We start from the raw sequence: 20,771 nt of genomic DNA, 5'->3' as shown, positions 1-20,771 counted from the left end.
AAGAACAAAATTTACCTGAGCGAAAGGAGTGACAATCAGGTCTTCACCGTGTCTGAGAACCAAAAAATAAAGAAACAACACAAAAATCATGCATAATACAAAACCAAAATTCCGATATCATTGGGTTAGTTCTTTAGTTCATGCACATCATGCTACTTCTTGTCAAAATACTGAGCAATATCACATGACCAGACTATCTCTCAGGTTTAAACAGGGTATGTTATGCATTATTTCTGCATTGCTTCTGTAGTTTCGCTCCTGTTTGTACCGCATCTGCAATGATTTATTGCAGAAGTGCTCAGTCCTGTTCATGGAGATGGAGTTTACTGCAGAGTTTAGTGTCAAACCTGTTCAAACACAGCTGCCTGTAGGTGTCTGGTAAACTTGAAGACCTTGATTTTCTGATTCAGGTGTGTACCGATTGAGCTACACTCTGCTGGAAGTTATGTTAGACTGTGAAACAATTTGTCAAGGACTTTTTCTCCGAGGAGGCAAAGAGAAAATAAAAAACAAATATTATGTAGATCAATGTACAAAGCACACTGTATGTTAACAGCAGATAAAGTTTCAAAACCTTCCTTGTGCACATAGTGTCACACCCCTGGACTGTTTGTTGTGTTTTCTTTCCCCATTTGCTCTGTGTGACCTAGTTTCTGTCTCCCGTTCATTATGTCATTTGGTTCAGGTGTGTCTAGTTTAATTATCTTCATTTGCCAACCTACTTAAGTTGTGTTCTGTTCACTGTTTGCTGTCTGGTCTACTACATCCCTACGTGTTTATCCTGCAGCTACCCTCTTGTGGATTATTAAAGACTATATGCATTCATCTTCATCTTCTTCATGCGTTTATCTTACCGTAGCGTGACAGAAGACCGGACCTAAAAGTGAAAGTAACGTGGCATGTTTCCCCACACTTTGTTTTTGTTTATTGTGTATTATGGTCGACCCAGAGCCCAGCCTACCACCACCCCTCCTCGCAGAGCTACGGTTTGAGCCCACCACTGATGGAGACCCAGAAACCGCCGCGACCGATGAGGCATTGCCTAGGAGAGCGACAGTGCTGAGGATCGCCCCGGAGCCAGAGCCTCAATCGACGTCAGTCCAGGTGCACTAGCCGGCTGCTAGACATGCAACGGTGGAAGTGTCATTAGGAAGCGAAGGCAAGGAGGAATGCCCCCTCCACTGCACCACCGCTAAGGGTGAGCTGAGGCTGCGCTCAGAGGATGTTAACATATATGCAGACTTGCCCCCTCTTCTCCCGCCTTCGTCTGAACTCTCTGCCTGCCCTGAATCATCTGTCTGTTCTGAAACGGCCATGGAGGGTGTAAATGAACTGTCTGTTTATATTGAACTGTCCGTCATACTATAGCTGAAAGTGGACTTATTGTGTGTTTGGGCAGCAAACACTGTCCCTAAGCCCCCTGAGCATCCTGAACTCCCGCCCAGCCTCCCTCTCCCTCTGTACCAGTCCTCACAATCACCACCGCTGTCTCCTGACAGCCTCTCTGCTCACCATCTTTTGATCCTGACACAAAATGACCAGCTAACATTAATTGACTAATCATTTCGGCAGCACATGTTAAAGATCTATCTATAGTAATTCCCACCACTTTCCTCAACTGAAAAAGTTTCAATAACAAGCTCCACTAATTCCACTGGGCTCTGGCTAAAATTAAACAAAAAGCATGCATGGATACACATGGATAATCCACTTGAAAAAAACACATCACCCTTGGCTTGCTATTTTCAACAAACTGTGATTTGCAGCAGGACTGAGCACTTTTGATTTATTGTACAAGCATTGGTCTATTATAATGTTGGTAAAGGTGTAAAAGAAGTGCTAAGTTCTTACTCACAGCTGCTCTCCAACAAGCGAGGAGTTGCGAGAGGTGGATTTGGGAGAGAGGTCGTAGTCGCTGTCCGAGCGGTAAAGGAAAGACTCCCGCCTTTGACCGTGACTGGCCATGTTGGGATGAAGGACCAAACCAGAGCCCGGTGAGGCCTGCGGGTCCAGTGGACTACAGCCGATAGAGGGGCCATTCTCCACATCCAAACTACTCAGAGGGACACAGAAAAACACCACGGTGATCAGATGAATAAAATACCACCCCATAAACTAAACAGTTCGTCTGCCACGTGAAAACAAATGATGTTCTGCATTCAAAGTCAGACTCTTTATATATTGTTTAAATCTGCCCATCAAAGTGAAACAAATGTGTGGTTGTCATTTTACAAAATGGTCTGACATTTTCCTCCTGTAAACGTGGGTGGTTCATATTGAGAACAAGCTAGAAAGTGGACTAGACTGAATAACTTTGCCAAAGAAAAAACAGTAGCAGAGGACAGATCACGAGAGACGAAGAGGGTAAAATAAAAGGAGAGTCAGGATATCCAAAATCTGGTTCCTGAAGCAGGACAAAGCTGATCTAGAAAAGCTCAGAGGCCTAAAACTCAAGCCTGACTGAGTCAGTGTATCTCCACTGAAAGAAGAAAAAACAAAGTCAGAGTTTAAAGGAGAGAAGCGGAAAACCATTGAGAAGAATGTACTGCAGTCAGTGGAAATGGTCAGCTAATGGAAAACAACATTAAACAGAGATGAAAAGATTGATTTGGAAGAAAGGAATCATGGAGAACAGGTCAAAAGTGATGCTTTGAAGTGAAGGTCATTGAGCTGCCTGCATCAGCCAGAAAGCAAAGTGAACCATATGAGAAAGACAATTTTACTTCAATAAAAATAAATACTGATTTTTTTTTTTGTGTGTGTCTTTTCATATCAGGGATATTAGGAGAGTAATATATATGTACACACACATGTTTCATAGCTGTACATGTGTGATACACCATGTGATCTCAACCCCTTCAGATATTCCTCAATAAATTACATTCACAGTCAGTATGAAACTATCCTATAGTTTCAGTTTAGTCTTAATCAGTGTTGAAAACCATGCAATGCCATTCAAAAGTTTGGGATCAGATTTGTTTTGTTTCCTTGATGAGTCTCTTAATGTCATCAAGGCTGTATTTATTTAATTAAATATACAGAAAAATCAGCAATATTGTGAAATATTATTGCAATTTCTAATATTGGTTTCCTATTTGAATATACTTTAAAATATAATTTCTTTCTGTGACGCAGCAAAGAAATTTCATCAGCCATTACTCCAGTCTTCAGTGTCACATGCTCCTTCAGAAATCATTCTAATATGCTGATTTATTATCAGTGTTGAAACTGTTGTGCTGCTTAATATTTTTTTTAGAACCTGATCAAATAAAGTCAAACGACAAGGAACAAAAAATAATGAAGTCATCAGCTACCCTGTTTGTTAGAGCAGCATCTCGGAGATCTCAAATCACTGTTTTAGCAGAAGTCATTAGTCCACCTTCTGCACATGACATCATTAACATTGCTAGTTTCTACAATAATATAATATGGTGGTTAAGCAGCAAGTAAAAGCATGGGAAAAGCACTAAAGTCACAGACTAGAGTCCAGCAACTGAAATTTTAGAGCTCCTAACAACTTGGCATTAGTCAAGTGTACTTAGACTGTAAAGGCTAAAAAGGGAATTCCCATGTAGCACAGTGGGTAAAAGGGGAAACTGGATTTTCCATGCAGAATCAGAATCAGAAGAGCTTTTTTACCAAGTATGTTTGCACACACAAGGAATTTGACTTGACGACAAGAGCTTCCAGTGCAGAAGAAAGTACAGACATAGTGCACACATACATGATAGTGCAGACATACATAGGAATAACACAGTAGGGAATATAAGATTTTTTTTTTTTTTTTTACTATATACAGAAATAGTTATAAAATGTACAGATATGTTATAACTGTGCAGATATGTTATTTACAAAGTGTGCAGTTTACAAGTGAACACATTTTGGATTCTGTGTGTAAATATGTCCATTGTGATGAACAATGTATAATTATGAAAGTTAAATTGTTCAGGCTGAATATAGCCTGCAGGGAACAACTGTTTTTGTGCCTGGCTGTTCTGGTGGTCAGTGCTCTGTAGCGCTAACCAGAAGGAAACAGTTCGAAAAGAGAGTGGGCTGGGTGTCCTGACTGTCCGCTGTAGTCTCTTGATGTCTGATTTTGTAGCTGAACCAAACCAGACAGTTATGGATGAACACAGGGCAGATTCAATGATAGCAGAGTAGAACTGTTTCAGCAGCTCCTGTGGCAGGTTGAACTTCCTCAGCTGGAGTCGATGTGAGTGTCCCACTTCAGGTCCTGAGAGATGCTGGTGCCCAGGAATCTGAATGACTCCACTGCAGCCACAGGGCTGTCCATGATGGTCAGTGGGGGGAGTGCTGAAGGTTTCTCCTGAATCTCCAGGCTGTTAAGACTGCACCAGACAGCCAGCTCTTTAACCTCCTGCCTGTAAGCAAACTCATCTCCATCCTTGATGAGGTCGATGACTGTAGTGTCGTCCCCGAACTTCAGGAGCTTGACAGAGGGATCCCTTTGAAGTGCAGTCATTCGTGTATTGGGAGAAGAGCAGTGGGGAGAGAACACATCCCTGGGGGGCGCCAGTGCTGATAGTGATAGTCTTGGATGTGAGTTTGCCCAGCCTCACTAGCTGCTGTCTGTCTGTCAAGAAGCTGGTGATCCACTGACAAATGGAGATGGGCATGGAGAGCTGTGTGAGTTTGTCCGAGAGAAGGTCAGGCATGATGGTATTAAAGGCCGAACTGAAGTCCACAAATAGGATCCTTGCATAATTCCCAGGTCGGTCGAGGTGTTGCGGGATGTAATGCAGTCCTATGTTGACTGCATCATCCACAGACCCGTTTGCTCAAACTGAAGAGGATCCAGCAATGGTCCAGTTATGTCCTTCAGGTAGGCCAGGAACAGTTGCTCAAATGACTTCATGATCACAGACGTGAGAGCGACAGCTCTATAGTCATTAAGCTGAGTGATATTGGGCTTTTTGGGGACCAGAATGATGGTGGAAGTCGTGGCCTAGTGGTTAGAGAGTTTGACTCCTAACCCTAAGGTTGTGGGTTTGAGTCTCTGGCCGGCAATACCACGACTAAGGTGCCCTTGAGCAAGGCACTGAACCCCCAATTGCTCCCCGGGCGCCGCGGCATAAATGGCTGCCCACTGCTCCGGGTGTGTGTTCATGGTGTGTGTGTGTGTGTGTGTGTGTGCACTTTGGATGGGTTAAATGCAGAGCACGAATTCTGAGTATGGGTCAACATACTTGGCTGTACGTCACATCACTTCTTTTTAAACATTTGAAGCTGCAGGGAAGTTGGTCAGCACAGACTGTCAGCATGTAGGACAGAATGTTGCTCAACCAACCTAAATAGGCTGAGCCTTACCTTTGTTCATTGTAATATTACTCTAGCTAGGTGTACATGGGAAACCATGGCATGACCACAGCTACTATTAGAGAAAGTAATATTGATAACTTATATCTATAGTATTATTCATGACCTCTGACTATAGGGAAGTATTTCTTTGATTCAAGTGTATATAGGTCGATCGGGACTAGATAAAGTATTTTTAAAGAAGAGCAAGCATGGCTGATCAGCTAAATAGCATTAGTCAATTAGCACTGTCTAATGATCAAGACTGCTGAGTTTGTGACCATGAGATCCACATACATGGCCGGCGTGAGAATTTGAGTCGCAATGAACTAATACAATCAATAGTAAAGCATGCAAAGGGGTAATCAAATGTCTCAAACATTATTATAAGTATAAATGATTAATGATCAACTTGCATTGCAGCTCAAAATCTAAAGCCATTTTAAAATGAATTTGTAAGATTTTAACTAAAATTGAATTACCCAAAAAGACTGAACACATTGGATTCCATTGTTTTGACCAGTTGGTGGGCCTTACAAAATATTTCACATGATAGTAAACATTATTGCCATTTCTGGCAGTTTTCTATTGAGTGACTGAGTATGGAAATAAATGCCTTTCCTGAAAAAAATTACAAATAGATTGCATCCATTTTTGTTTAAATTTATCATTAACATCTGTGCTAATATTTTATTGCTTAGGTATTATAAAAGTGTCTACTAATCGATTGTCTGTTTTAGGTTGACATAATGAACAGAAAGAATGTAAAACAACTATAAAAGAAAGCACACTGAGGAGGCATCTCAGCTGATAAAAAACAGGCCACCGAGTGACACGGTTAAGAGGAACTGGGGGAAATGACATTGGGCGTTGTGCCAAAGGGTTGCGAAGGGTGTCTAACGACACATTCATAATGGTACAAAAAGCTGTCAAAGCCCTTGGTAGAAGAGCCTAGCAACTATCACCTCCTCCTACATGTGTGTGAGTGTGTGTGGTAATAGGCTGGTTTTGCAAGAGTCTAGTTTCTGGTGAAAATGCAACATCATCATAAGTAGGGTCTTGAGGGCAAAAAGTCTACAGGGAATTTGTGAACACAGTGGTGTTCTGAAAATGTAAATGGTGCCTGCCCACGAAAAACTCAGCAACATGCTGCTGTGGTGTTGTTGATGGTTGCTAAGGTGTTCAGTGTAATTGCTACGATGTTGCTAGGGTGATCTGGGGGATTGCTTATTGGTCCAAGTTAAAAGACCTCAGTAGAGTTGTGGAAGTACTAAAAATCCCATTCATTTTCCCCATAGAGAATTTCTTTTTGAACAATAATGCATTAAATCTAAAAGAAAACCAGGCCTACTATAATATATAAGGTTGTTAAACAATGATAAATACTTCTGTAGAAATTCTTCTGCTCACCAAGGCTGCATTTATTTGATCAAAAGTACGGTAAAAAGAGTAATATTTTGAAATATTATTACAATTTAAAATACTATAATACATCATACATTTATAATTCAGAGTATTATTTCTATTTTGATGAATAGAAAGTTCAAAACAACAGTATTTATTTGATATCTAATATAAATCTCTTCACTGTAACCTTTAAACAATTTAATACATCCTCTGCCAAATAAAAGTATTTATTTCTTTACTGCCTCCAAACTGTTTTTTATTGATTTTTATAATTCAACTTTTTGCTTCCTAAACCTTTTAATTATTGCCTTTAAGTCAATGTGAATGAAGTTTTGACTTCATACAAATGTAATGATGTAATTCTTCCGAGATCCAAAACTGCAGGAAAAAGTAATAACACACCAGCAAACCACACTCTTTGAGGTATCATTCGTGTCTAAAGGTACGAATCCACTTAAGTGTAATACATACATTTGGTCACATTTATTTTTATTAACTAACAATTAACTATGACTTTTGCCTCAATAAATCTGCAGCTAATTTGCTGCTTTTTAATAGTTAGTAAGGTATGTTATGTTAAGTATGTTAGGGATTTTAAATATGCTCATGCAGAATAAGGCATTAATATGTGCTAATAAACAGCCAATATGCTAGTAATATGCATGCTAGTCCTTAAAATAAAGCATCACCATCAACACTTAAATATCATACAAATTTCCCTTAGATGTGAGTTAAACAGATTTAAACAGTAGTATGTACAACCATTGATCCTGGTGGCAAATATATTCATGAAGGGGTTTTGATTTCAATAAAAACTCACAGTGACCAGTTCTCAGTATTAACTAGGTACTTATTGGCATAATAATATATTGACTGTTTATTAGTACTTATAAAGCACATATTCTGCATACATCCCTAATCCTATCCATTACCTAATCTTAACAACTACCTTTCTAACTAACGATTAATAAGCAGAAAATATTGAGGCAAAAGTCATAGTTAATGGTTTTTTAAATAGCAAGAACTGGACCTTAAAATAAGATGTGACCAAACTCACAGTAAGACTCAATTAAAGCAAGGATTCAGCCAGACAAGGTTGCAAACACTGAGTCTTACCAGGTATGAGACACAGCCACTGTGAAGCGTCTGCGTTGGCGGACTGTTTTATTCACCGCCAGCTTTCTGAACATGCCTGGGCAGTTTTGGGGTGCATTTCTTGCACCACCTGTGAGCTCTTCTACGTCAGACTGACAGCCCGTGTCCAAACCGATCTCCATCTTCTGACTGACAGGGCAAATGTCAGCATCTTGTTTTAAATCCATGAGGAAGTGTCATATGCAGAGGTTTATTAAAGCCTTGAATCCCGTGGTTTGGCTGTAGAAGTGTGTGTTGAGGTTCTGTGTAGGCCGAACTCATTCTCTGTCACTATCCTACCCTTTCCCCTCTATCCTCCCCTCTTGCCTACTCGTCAGGCCTCTGCCCTGCACACCCTCCCCTCCCAAGAGTCGCCTTGCTGGAATGTGTTTGGAGTTTCTACTTGGCCCAGTTTAGATGGAGCCTGAATGGAGAGGCAGTGTTAAACGATACACTCGGTATAAACAGCAGTGTCTTGACAGACAACATCTGATCTATTCAACCAAATCTGGTGTAAATGGGGACAACATGAACTGGACATACAGTACATACATTTATATACACCGATGAGCCATTACATTATGACCACTTATCTTTTAACCTGTAGGACCTCCTTTAGCCCACAAATCAGTGGCCACACCGTGAGGCATTGATTCGACAAGGTGCCGATAGGTCTCCTGCGGTATCTGGCACCATAATGTCAACAGCTGGTCCACCAGTTCCTATACATTGCAGGTTGATGGTGATGTAATGCAAACACACTTTTCGATTGGGTTCATCTCAGGTGAATTTAGAGGCCAAGGCATTAACAGAAATTCACCATCATCTTCCTTAAACCACTCCTTGACGATTTCAGCAGTGTGGCATGGCACATTATCTTGCTGGTTACAGCCATCACTGGCAGGGAACACAGCTGCTATGAATGGGTGCTCATGGTCTGCAGTGATGTTCAGATACCTGACAGCCGTCAGAGGTTGTGCTATTGGGTTAATGGGGCATAAAGTGTCCCAACAAAACATTGCCCACAGCATAACACCGCCACTGTTGGTAATCGACATATCCATACCCGGCCATCAACGTGATGCACCAGGAATCTTGAATCATCAGACCAGGCCACTTTTTCTTCCAGTCATCCACAGACCAGTCTCAATGATCTTCGGCTCATTTCATGCGCTGTTGGTGATGGCGTGCAGTTAGCATTGGGGGGGGGGGGGGGGGGGGGGTCACCACTGTTGTAGCTGCTGGTGATTCAATGCACTGTGAACAATGTGTGACAGTCTCTGCTCCCCTCTGGCATTAATGAGCTGCGGACGACACATGGATGGACGAAGGCTCGTCTTTTTGCCCATCCGTGCACCCCTCCAAACATAAGCTCACAACACAACGAAATAAAAAAGCAGTTGGTCTGCAAAAACGGTTAATTTATTTTCTGCTTGATTGATGAATTGATACATTAAGATTACCAGGATATCAAAACATTCAGTAAAAACATGTTGTTCGTTTAAAAATCGATAACACATATTAAGATCAATCACTTACATTGAGAATTTCTCGGGGAAATATTGGTATTTAACTGTCAACACTGCTCCCTAGTGGTCGGGAGCATTTCCGTTGTGTTGTGAGCTTATGTTTGCTTTTTTAATTTCATTGTGTTGTGAGTTTATGTTTGCTTTTTTAATGCATTGTGTTGTGAGCTTATGTTTGCTTTTTTATTTCGTTGTGTCATGAGCTTATGTTCTTTTTTATTTCGTTGTGTTGTGAGCTTATGTTTGCTTTTTTAATTGCATTGTGTTGTGAGTTTGTTTGCTTTTTTAATTGCATTGTGTTGTGAGTTTGTTTGCTTTTTTAATTGCATTGTGTTGTGAGTTTGTTTGCTTTTTTAATTGCATTGTGTTGTGAGCTTATGTTCGTTTTTTTATTTTGTTGTGTTGTGAGTTTGTTTGCTTTTTTAATTGCATTGTGTTGTGAGCTTATGTTCTTTTTTATTTCGTTGTGTTGTGAGCTTATGTTTGCTTTTTTAATTGCATTGTGTTGTGAGTTTGTTTGCTTTTTTAATGCATTGTGTTGTGAGCTTATGTTTGCTTTTTTAATTGCATTGTGTTGTGAGTTTGTTTGCTTTTTTAATGCATTGTGTTGTGAGCTTATGTTTGCTTTTTTAATTGCATTGTGTTGTGAGCTTATGTTAGTTTTTTTATTTTGTTGTGTTGTGAGTTTGTTTGCTTTTTTTAACTGCATTGTGTTGTGAGCTTATGTTTTTTTTTATTTGTTGTGTAGTGAGCTTATTTTTAATTCATTGTGTTGTAAGCTTATGTTTGCTTTTTTAACTGCATTGTGAGCTTATGTTTGTTTTTTGTTTTTTTTTAGTTGTGTTGTGAGCATTTGTTTGTTTGTTTTTTGTTTTTTTTATTTTGTTGTGTTGTGAGCATTTATTTGTTTTTGTTTTTTTTATTTCGTTGTGTTGTAAACTTACGTTTGCTTTTTTCAGTTTATTGTGTTGTGCACTACTGGGCCATCGTACTTTTGATACGTACTCACTACAGCAGCCTGTGAACAACACACAAGACGCGATGTTTCAGAGACTTGACTTCTGAGGCGCTGTGCCATCACAATTTGTCCTTTATAAATCAGCAGGTTTTCCCATTCTAACCCTGAACACTCCACTGACCGAAAGCTGGTCCTCGAGTGGTATATATACCGCTCTGTAGACTGCACCTGCGGCACCATTCAGTTGCCAGATGTGCTCATTGTTTTTTACCCCACTGACAGATATTTGTAGCAAGAAGAATTCATATTTTTCAGTTGCATCTCTAAAAGATGTATCTTGATTCAAGGATGTTTAAATATTTGTATAGGAAAACAAAACAAAATTACTGAGGAAGATATTCAGTTTTGCAGTGCATGCAACATCTAATGCAATGACTTTATGATATGAACTTACGACCGTCTTCCGATTTAAGGCCTTTTAAGTCCTTAATTTATGGAAGGAATAGTTAAGACTTTTTAAGACATGCAAAACCCCCCAAAATAATGTGTAACCCACAAAAATGAAACCTGTCATTCAAAACACATTTTGTTTTCATGAGAAAATTAATCGATTTACTGTAAATTGATTATGAATAGACATTCCTATGCTCAAAACAAGCATACATTTTCAGTGTTACTATGAATCTCTTATGGCCAGATTTATTAACAGATTGCACCAGCGCAAACTTAAATAGTACTGTCAGGATTTACTAAAGATGCACACTGAAGAATTAGCACTTATTTTGGCGTTAAAATAGTACTATTAGTACTAATGAAGAATTAGCACTGAAAAGGCATGGCACAGTTATTTTGAAAACTTATGGGAGGAGACATTAAAATTAAGTTGAACCTTGAATCATCTTTGAATGTTTATGTGCTGACACAATATTCTGCTGTTGTATTTGTTCAATTTAACACTGAGCTCACCTATCAGGCGGCACTGGTGTGATATCTATACGTGGTGGAGTAATGAAGCCCAGTGAAGTGGGTCTGGAAACGTGATCTTCTTGAGGACTACGGGCCCTCTCTGCCTGTCTCCATGACAACGGCGGCAACACAAGGGTTCCTGAGTGGCGTCTGGGGCCTCGCCAGAGATCCACACCCAACGTAGCTCCTGAAGATGTAGATGCTGAGAGGTCCTTGCTTTCCTAACACCATAAAAACAGAGCAGAAATGTTGTATAAGCTGTCCACTATACATCATCACCTGCATACAGTATGATCACGCATAATCACTCAACTCATCAGGAAATTAATACATAAATAAACAAATGAAATAATGTATGCAAGAATTATGCAGTGTGCTCACTCATACACTCTACAGCTGAATGGATATGAAATCAAAATTGACCCTTTTAATAATATATCCAGGTTCCAGGTCTTAATTTTAAATGATTCATTAGGGTTTGTCATAGAACAACACAAAGAACAAGATATTTCATCAGATTTTAATAACGTGCTTGGCTTCCGAATGATCAACTACACTTCACTTCACATCAACAAACCACCTGATATATACAAACCAATTAATTCCTGATTATTTCCTCGTTGAATTTCACATAAAATAGGACAGATAAACCCAAGAAGCCTCTTATGTTAACCAAAGCTGCATTTATTTGATCAAAAATACAGTAAAAACAGTAATATTGTGAAATATTATTACAATTTAAAATAACTGTTTTCTATGTTAACATATTTTAAAATGTCATTTATTCTTGTGATGTAAAGATGAATTTTCAGCATCATTACTCCAGCCTTCAGTGTCACATGATCCTTCAGAAATCATTCTAATATGTGGATTTGCTGCTCAATTATTAGCAATTATTGATGCTCAAATAATGAAAACAGCTTTTGCTGCTTAATATTTTTTGATGAAAACCATTTCAATTATTTTATCAATTATTATTGGTGCTCAAATATTAATAATAGTTCTTATTATTATCATGATGAAAACAGTTTTTGCTACTTAATATTTTTGTGAAAACTGTCTCTTTGATGAATACAAAGTTGAAAACAACAGCATTTATTTGAAACAGAAAACTTCTGAATGCCTTTACTGTCACTTTTGATCAATTTAATGTTTCCTTGTCAAACATTTTTTTTTTATCTTACGTACCCCAAACTTTAAAATGGGAGCGTATCATCAAATATTAGATATCAGCATATTAGAATGATATCTGAAGGATCATGTGACACTGAAGACTGGAATAATGATGAATTTGTTATGTAGAAGCAGGAAATTGTTGAATCATGAATGATTTGTTTCATCATTTTCCTGAAAACAAAAATTTTGCACTCTGTTTGAAATTTGCTTATTACACATGAAAATATTTTTACAAAGTGTGGAACCTGTAGTGCCCATAAACTGTTTGTTCAGGTTGATGTCTGTGAAGTAGCTTTGGGTGATATATGGCACTCTAGGGAGCGCGCCTCTCATTTGCGCTACGTGACTGATGTAGAGCCCTGTTCAGTTTCTACTGCTCCAGCATGTTGACTCTATCTCCCAACAGTTCTTTATAGATACAGAGTGTTTAATGGCTGGCTCCCTCAGCGTGATTGCATATCACTGTCAGTGGAGTCGCTGGACAACATCCTTTCTTAACAGCCTATAGCAGAAGACTGAATATATCACCTTGTAATATGTTTACAGCTCAATCAGAATAGCCCAGAAGAGAGGAGTGTTACAGGAATTCCTCGAGCACAGCCTGTAGATTGGGATAGCTAACTGATGAGAATCCAGATATTGAGTAGGGAGAGAGAAAACAGCTGCTGCTTCTGTTTGACTGGTCAGCGTGAGTTTAGGATTGGCTATAATTCTGGGAAATGTATTGACACTTTGATGGAGAGCCATATCAGAAAGCAACGGCAGTAATTGGGTGAATCTCATGAAACCTGTCTAGAACAAGTCTGGGTCATATTTCATCCCAAAGCCAGAGGAAACAAATAAAAACATTTGATTTTACAAGAAGAAAACTCTATTACAGGACCATTAAGGGACATTTTCATTCAAAATTCTCATTACTGTAATGCGTCTGGATTTTTTTTAACTTATGTTTTAATTTACAGTATTTTTTATTTAATGGTCAGTAACTTGTAATACAGTAAAAATGTATTATTTTATTATGTATGTTGTGTAAAGTATTTATACATGATGGTAATATTTATTGTACTAGTCTCAAATTATTATGCCCATTTATGGTAAAAATGGTACAAACAGTAACATTGTGAAATATTATTACAATCTAAAATAACTGTTTTCTATGTGAATATATTTAAAATGTAATTTATTCCTGCGACGCAAAGCTGAATTTTCACCATCATTACTCCAGTCTTCAGAGTCAAACAATCCTTCAGAAATCATGCTGATTTGCTGCTCAATTATTAGCAATTATTGGTGCTCAATTAATGAATGCATCTTTTGCTGCTTAATATTTATGAAGAAATTGAATCTGTGATGAAAACCATTTCAGGACAAATAATTATTCTAACATTTAGGTGTTTCCCCCTCATTTTCCAAGACTGGAAAGCTGCACTGGATTAATTAATTAATTAATTAATTCATAAATTAGTTAATGAATGAATAAATAAATAGATAAATAAATAAAGTATATTATACAGTAATGACAATTATCTTTAAGAATGATAATAATGATTTAAATTAATTTTCATGTAAATAATGTCACAATAAAAAAAAATGTATGGTCCTAAAATAGGAAAAATATAATATAATATAATATAATATAATATAATATAATATAATATAATATAATATAATATAATATAATATAATATAATATAATATAATATTGGGATCTATCTTGAACAACCTTTTATACAGTGAAATTTAAAGCAACAAAGCAAATTTAAAACACAATGTTTTTTACTGGGTAACAGTGGAAGGTCTTAGGTAAAAATGGCTGGATGTGTGGAAATGTGGATTAGAAGGTTCAGTCAATTATTGGAGGGGAAATTAATTGAAAGGAAAGGGGAATCCCATGAGAAGCGTATGAAGTATCATCTAATAATCATGTCACACTTTACAGATGTCACAGCCATTGCAATACAAGCGACGCCACCTCAGCTCAGATGGCATTAAAGCCCTCTGCATTGAATGAGAAAAACATCAGGCCCAGAGAGAAAATTAGATATTTTCATTGACTGAATTGAGGGAAACATGAAGAAGGATAAGGCTGCCCATAGGCATTGATCCAGTGAATAAATAAGTAAACAAATACATAAAAGAGACATAAAGATATACATGGATGTATGTCCAGAGGACGGCTGATCGCTGGGAGGATTGGTTACCATGGCAACCACTCTGACTCCTTTAAGATAGAGTATGATTGAGGGTTAAGCTATAAGACTTGTCAGTAAACACGTAAGGCCAGAGCTCAGCGAGGGGAGGATGGGGTCTTGAGTGGTTTGGGTATGACTGGAAAACCAATGCTTGTCTTCCTTTGGAACTCACAAAATCCACTTCAAATATTTGAAGTGGAAAAAATGTCCCTGCCCATTAATGGTGGAATAATGGTGTTACTTTAAGCCCTGCAGTATGGGGAAAACGCTAATGCACAAATCAATAAAGCCCTAAGAGTTCATGAGCATCAGACAAACAGACTCTCTCCTGTAGCTTAGAGGAACAGATGGACTGCATGTCCTCTATGTTCCCCTGCCTTCCTGCAGTCATATGCCTCTGAGTCAACGAGAGTCACAGCCTCACATTCACAGCGCTAAAAGCAGCCTACAAATGTTTTAATATCTGTCAAGTGAGAAACTGACCAATAAGTGTTTGTTCTTTGAAACATGCATTGCATACATGTAAGTAGCTCTAGATATTATTATCACTGGTGCATTTCATTCAGAACATCACACGGGCTATTCACACTTGAAATCGTTTCACACTGTACAGTGGACTGCTGTCCTATTTTTGCATATTTACAATGTCAATAACATTGATTGGACAAATACAGCTTGTGGCGGACATGCAACCTATTTGTCTATCTGCAAAGATGCCCACTCTGGCTGTTAACAAATAATATGGACTCATATCAGTTGACCATTTTCATTTTTGTCTCAGATGCTGAAACCAAACACAAAGTGTAAAAGTTCAAATTGCACAGATATTTAAATACTGAATTTCCTGTTAAATTTACAGTAACCAATGCAAAAAAAACAAAAACAAAAAAAAACCCAAGCTGTGGTTGCCAGAAGATCACTGCAAAAATATGGTGACAATGTATCAAGTATTACAGAATGGCATTTTGGTATCTGTATATTTCACAACTTGTAATTTGGTGATACAATGAAAGGTGATACAATGAAAATGTATAATATTTAATTTGATAACTAATATTTTTTTTGAGCAAAATACTGACACTATTAACTTCTCTCCTGTAGAGCTTCTTTATAGTTGAATTGAGTTTGTTTCATAACTGATGAACTTTGTAACAGTGACACTGTTATTGAACTAAATTAATCAACACTGAATTAAATTGAGCTGAATAATTACACCATTATCTTCTAAAGAGCTGCTTTACAGCCAAATTTAAATTAGCTTCATAATTGACGAATTCTGCAACACTAATTCTCTTATTTTCCTGTTTATTACTGTAAAGCTGCTTTGAAACAATCTGTATTATATAAAGCGCTACAGAAATAAATGTGACTCGACTTAATTTACTGTACCAAGATACTTGAACTACACAAACCTGCTTTGTATCTTAAAATGTACTGATAACTACCATAAAAATACAGGGAGTACAACAGAATGGCCAAGAGTAACACACGACACTAAAATAATTCAATAAACATTAACTAAATATATGTACAATGCATATAACAAAAATGGGGAAAAAGCATACATGTCATGCTTTTACTCTTTTTACTCTTTTCACCTAAATTATGGTAATTCATATTTTTTTCAAAATTACAAATTTGACAGTATTTTACAGTAAAATTTCCCATGGTAGCTATATGGTAAGATAGTTTAGAGTTAACCAGTTAACAGATATTTGTTGTAGCATTTTTAGTCTTTTTCTGTATAAATCATAAACATTTTCTACACTTACTCTGACAACAACTGTGTAACATTTTAGCATCACAAATCTTCACAGTATATACCTTTGACACTTCATTGGCTTGAACTAATAAGCAACCAGCCCAGCAACTGCATGACTACAGTATGTGATAAAAACCATCCACAATGTCCTAGTATAGCAACTTAGGCACAGACAAGCACCACTCAAATTCTCAATCAAAAAAGTCCAAATCTACACTATACAAATGATTTTTCGAAGTTGCAAATAAAACAATGATTATTGAAGTACCCTGTACAAGAATCTCAGCCTTTCTACTTCAAAATTTCACGTTTAATTTAATGTATTACTTTCCATTCCTTTCTGAAATAAGTGAACAGCGTGTGTTTAAAAAGTGTTTGCATCCACATCTGAGTGGCAGAAAAACTCAAACCCAGGCTCCACTCCCGACTGAGGAAGTCTCAGTAAGTAATCAGACACACTTGTTCTGGAGAAGGATTTCAAAGAAGAGGGTTACAGAGGGCTGCTGCCAAGGACTGAGCAGGGATTCAGAGGCAGGAGATGTGAGTGTCAAGCGTTCATTGATTGTTAGTGATGAACTGCTTTTTACAGACAATCAATATCAGCCTCATTATTTCACTTCATTGTGCACGTGTACTTGAAGAAATAGACTATTGAAGAAGTGAAGGTATTGTTCTTTTAAGTACAGGAACCTAATCCAGAACTTTGAGGGTATTTTATGACTTTGCCAACTCAGCAAACAATGTCTCAGACCAGACTTTTATTACTTTTCAAAAACAAAAAAGACTGTCATATCGGCCAGCATAATATAAATAAAGAAAATACTGAGTGTACCTTTCTTTAAAGGTCATGTGTGTAATTTCTGCATGACTAATGCACTAGATGGAGAAATAATGATCGTTAACCCTCTGGAGTCGACTAACGCGAATACGCGTTTTGTGGCATATTCTCCTGATAAGACTGAAAAGAACTTAAATTACACTTTCAGTTTTGATCATACAGATAAGAGCAATACATCAAACTAATCTGTAAAGGGTCTACTTTTGATCGTGTATGTATATAGTTAAAATGGAACTTTGTGCATTTATAAAATAAAGAAAACAAACAGAGTGCGCTGTCTGCCGCCTTGGTTCTGCGTGATCTTCATTTAGAAACGTTCATTAAAATGAACTGAAACTCAGCAAATACCCAACACAGAGACATATGTGGGCCTTTGTCTTCTCAGGTGTGAATCACTCTAATATTCATGGTCAATCACGCCTACTCGCATATGCCCTTTAGAAACACCCTTAATTGACAGTCTTGTGAACAAATGTTTTCTAGGTGTTTTATGACCTTATTTCAGTGACTTCAAAATTGTAGTTTTTTACTAACCACGCATAAACATTGTTTTCTCAAAAACACAATACATACATGCTATTTACATATTACTGTAGCCCAGTTTGTACTGATTACAGTGTTATTAGACTTTAGCCATGTGTTTATAAGCAACTGAAAAAAGCACAAAAGTCAGCGGATGTCAAAACTTCTCTAGGCCCCCAAAACCCCTTAGTCCCCAGAGGGTTAACCCAAAAACTTTCACTGCCGCTTCCACCCAACTAAACCACCACCAACCATTATTCAGACAAACTGGTCGTTCCGTGCCAAAATCATGCCTTTGGTTGAGATTGAAGTTTCAAGTTTTTTAAACAAACTGAGCAATGTCTTGAAAGCGTCACTAAACGACAGTATTTTCACTCTTCTGAGAATATATCAATATACAGCTTTCTGCACAATAAATTCAACACAAAGTGAAAAAATGTTATAGATCGTTTCAAAGCAGCTTTAAAGAAGATCATAATACCATTTAGTCGCACTTAGAGCCAAACAATAATCTGATTTAAATTTTGCAGCAATACAAGCAATCAATCAGCTGAGATCTGCTATATTGTGTGTATGTGTGTGTGTATATATATATAAGTTTGGAAACATTACTATTTTTAATGTTTTTGAAAGAAGTTTCTTCTGCTCATCAAGCCTGCATTTATTTGATCAAAAATACAGAAAAAACAGTAATATTGTGAAATATTATTACAACTTAAAATAATAGTTTTCTATTTGAATATACTTAAAAAAAAAAAAATGTATTCCTGTGATGCAAGGCTGAATTTTCAGCATCATTACTCCAGCCTTCAGTGTCACATGTAACATCCAGTCTATCACATGATCATTTAGAAATCATTCTAAAATTCTGATTTATTATGAGTGTTGGAAACAGTTCTGCTGTTTAATATATTTGATGAATAAAGGTTAAAAAGAACTGCATTTATTCAAAATAAAAACATAATATATATTCTAATAATAGATTTTCTTTACTATCACTTTTTATCAATTTAACACATCCTTGCTGAATAAAAGTATTGGAAAAAAGAAAGGAAAAAAAAATGACTGACCCCAAATTACTGATCAGTAGTGTATATTATTACAAAATATTTATATTTTAAAAATATAGCTTCTTTTTTTTTACTTTTTATTCATCAAAGTATCCTAAAAAGTATCACATGTTCTGAAAAAATATTAAGCAGCAGAACTGTTTCCAACTCTAAAATTTTGAATCATCATATTAGAATGATTTCTAAAGGATCATGTGATAATGATCCTAAAAATTCAGCTTTGCATCACAGAAATAAATGATAATTTAAAGTATAATAAATTTAAATACAATTATTTTAAATTGTAATAATATATCACAATATTACATTTTTTTTTGTATTTTTGATCAAATAAATGCAGGCTTGATGAGCAGAAGAAACTTCTTTCAAAAACATTAAAAATAGTAATGTTTCCAAACTTTTGGTCTGTACTGTATATATACAGGTCCTTCTCAAAAAATTTGCATATTGTGATAAAAGTTCATTATTTTCCATAATGTAATGATAAAATTAAACTTTCATATATTTTAGATTCATTGCACACCAACTGAAATATTTCAGGTCTTTTATTGTTTTAATACTGATGATTTTGGCATACAGCTCATGAAAACCCAAAATTCCTATAAAAAAAAAAAAAAATTGCATATCATGAAAAGGTTCTCTAAACGAGCTATTAACCTAATCATCTGAATCAACTAATTAACTCTAAACACCTGCAAAAGATTCCTGAGGCTTTTTAAAAACTGCCAGCCTGGTTCATTGCTCAAAACCCGCAATCATGGGTAAGACTGCCGACCTGACTGCTGTCCAGAAGGCCATCATTGACACCCTCAAGCGAGAGGGTAAGACACAGAAAGAAATTTCTGAACGAATAGGCTGTTCCCAGAGTGCTGTATCAAGGCACCTCAGTGGGAAGTCTGTGGGAAGGAAAAAAGTGTGGCAAAAAAAAACGCTGCACAACGAGAAGAGGTGACCGGACCCTGAGGAAGATTGTGGAGAAGGACCGATTCCAGACCTTGGGGGACCTGCGGAAGCAGTGGACTGAGTCTGGAGTAGAAACATCCAGAGCCACCGTGCACAGGCGTGTGCTTTTGTACCAGAAACAGCGGCAGAAGCGCCTGACCTGGGCTACAGAGAAGCAGCACTGGACTGTTGCTCAGTGGTCCAAAGTACTTTTTTTTTCGGATGAAAGCAAATTTTGCATGTCATTCGGAAATCAAGGTGCCAGAGTCTGGAGGAAGACTGGGGAGAAGGAAATGCCAAAATGCCTGAAGTCCAGTGTCAAGTACCCACAGTCAGTGATGGTCTGGGGTGCCATGTCAGCTGCTGGTGTTGGTCCACTGTGTTTTATCAAGGGCAGGGTCAATGCAGCTAGCTATCAGGAGATTTTGGAGCACTTCATGCTTCCATCTGCTGAAAAGCTTTATGGAGATGAAGATTTCCTTTTTTTTCAGCACGACCTGGCACCTGCTCACAGTGCCAAAACCACTGGTAAATGGTTTACTGACCATGGTATTACTGTGCTCAGTTGGCCTGCCAACTCTCCTGACCTGAACCCCATAGAGAATCTGTGGGATATTGTGAAGAGAAAGTTGAGCGACACAGGACCCAACACTCTGGATGAGCTTAAGGCCGCTATCGAAGCATCCTGGGCCTCCATAACACCTCAGCAGTGCCACAGGCTGATTGCCTCCATGCCACGCCGCATTGAAGCAGTCATTTCTGCAAAAGGATCCCCGACCAAGTATTGAGTGCATAACTGAACATAATTATTCGAAGGTTGACTTTTTTTGTATAAAAAACACTTTTCTTTTATTGGTTGGATGAAATATGCTAATTTTTTGAGATAGGAATTTTGGGTTTTCATGAGCTGTATGCCAAAATCATCAGTATTAAAACAATAAAAGACCTGAAATATTTCAGTT

The 20,771-nt window shown here is 37.4% G+C and overlaps 1 protein-coding gene across 3 annotated transcripts in view; it reads right to left on the bottom strand.

Annotated features, from left to right (window-relative positions):
* Positions 1 to 20,771, bottom strand: part of LOC109107515 (cAMP-specific 3',5'-cyclic phosphodiesterase 4B-like) — a 66,948-nt gene that overhangs the window by 33,567 nt on the left and 12,610 nt on the right. Inside the window, exons 3-5 of one of the 3 annotated variants that reach the window (XM_042717640.1) lie at positions 11,308 to 11,528; positions 1,856 to 2,053; positions 16 to 52 (exon numbers count right to left, since the gene is read on the bottom strand). In XM_042717640.1, coding sequence (XP_042573574.1) covers positions 16 to 52; positions 1,856 to 2,053; positions 11,308 to 11,528 — 456 coding nt within the window. Of the gene's footprint in view, positions 1 to 15; positions 53 to 347; positions 595 to 1,855; positions 2,054 to 7,839; positions 8,154 to 11,307; positions 11,529 to 20,771 lie in introns of those variants that run through there. The other 2 variants (XM_042717643.1, XM_042717642.1) reach the window with 2 other exon arrangements.

This window comes from Cyprinus carpio, chromosome B2, assembly GCF_018340385.1.
Source record: "Cyprinus carpio isolate SPL01 chromosome B2, ASM1834038v1, whole genome shotgun sequence".
NCBI lineage: Eukaryota > Metazoa > Chordata > Actinopteri > Cypriniformes > Cyprinidae > Cyprinus > Cyprinus carpio.
The sequence above is the reverse complement of the archived record's forward strand: the minus strand, read 5'-3'. Positions and strand labels throughout refer to the sequence as shown.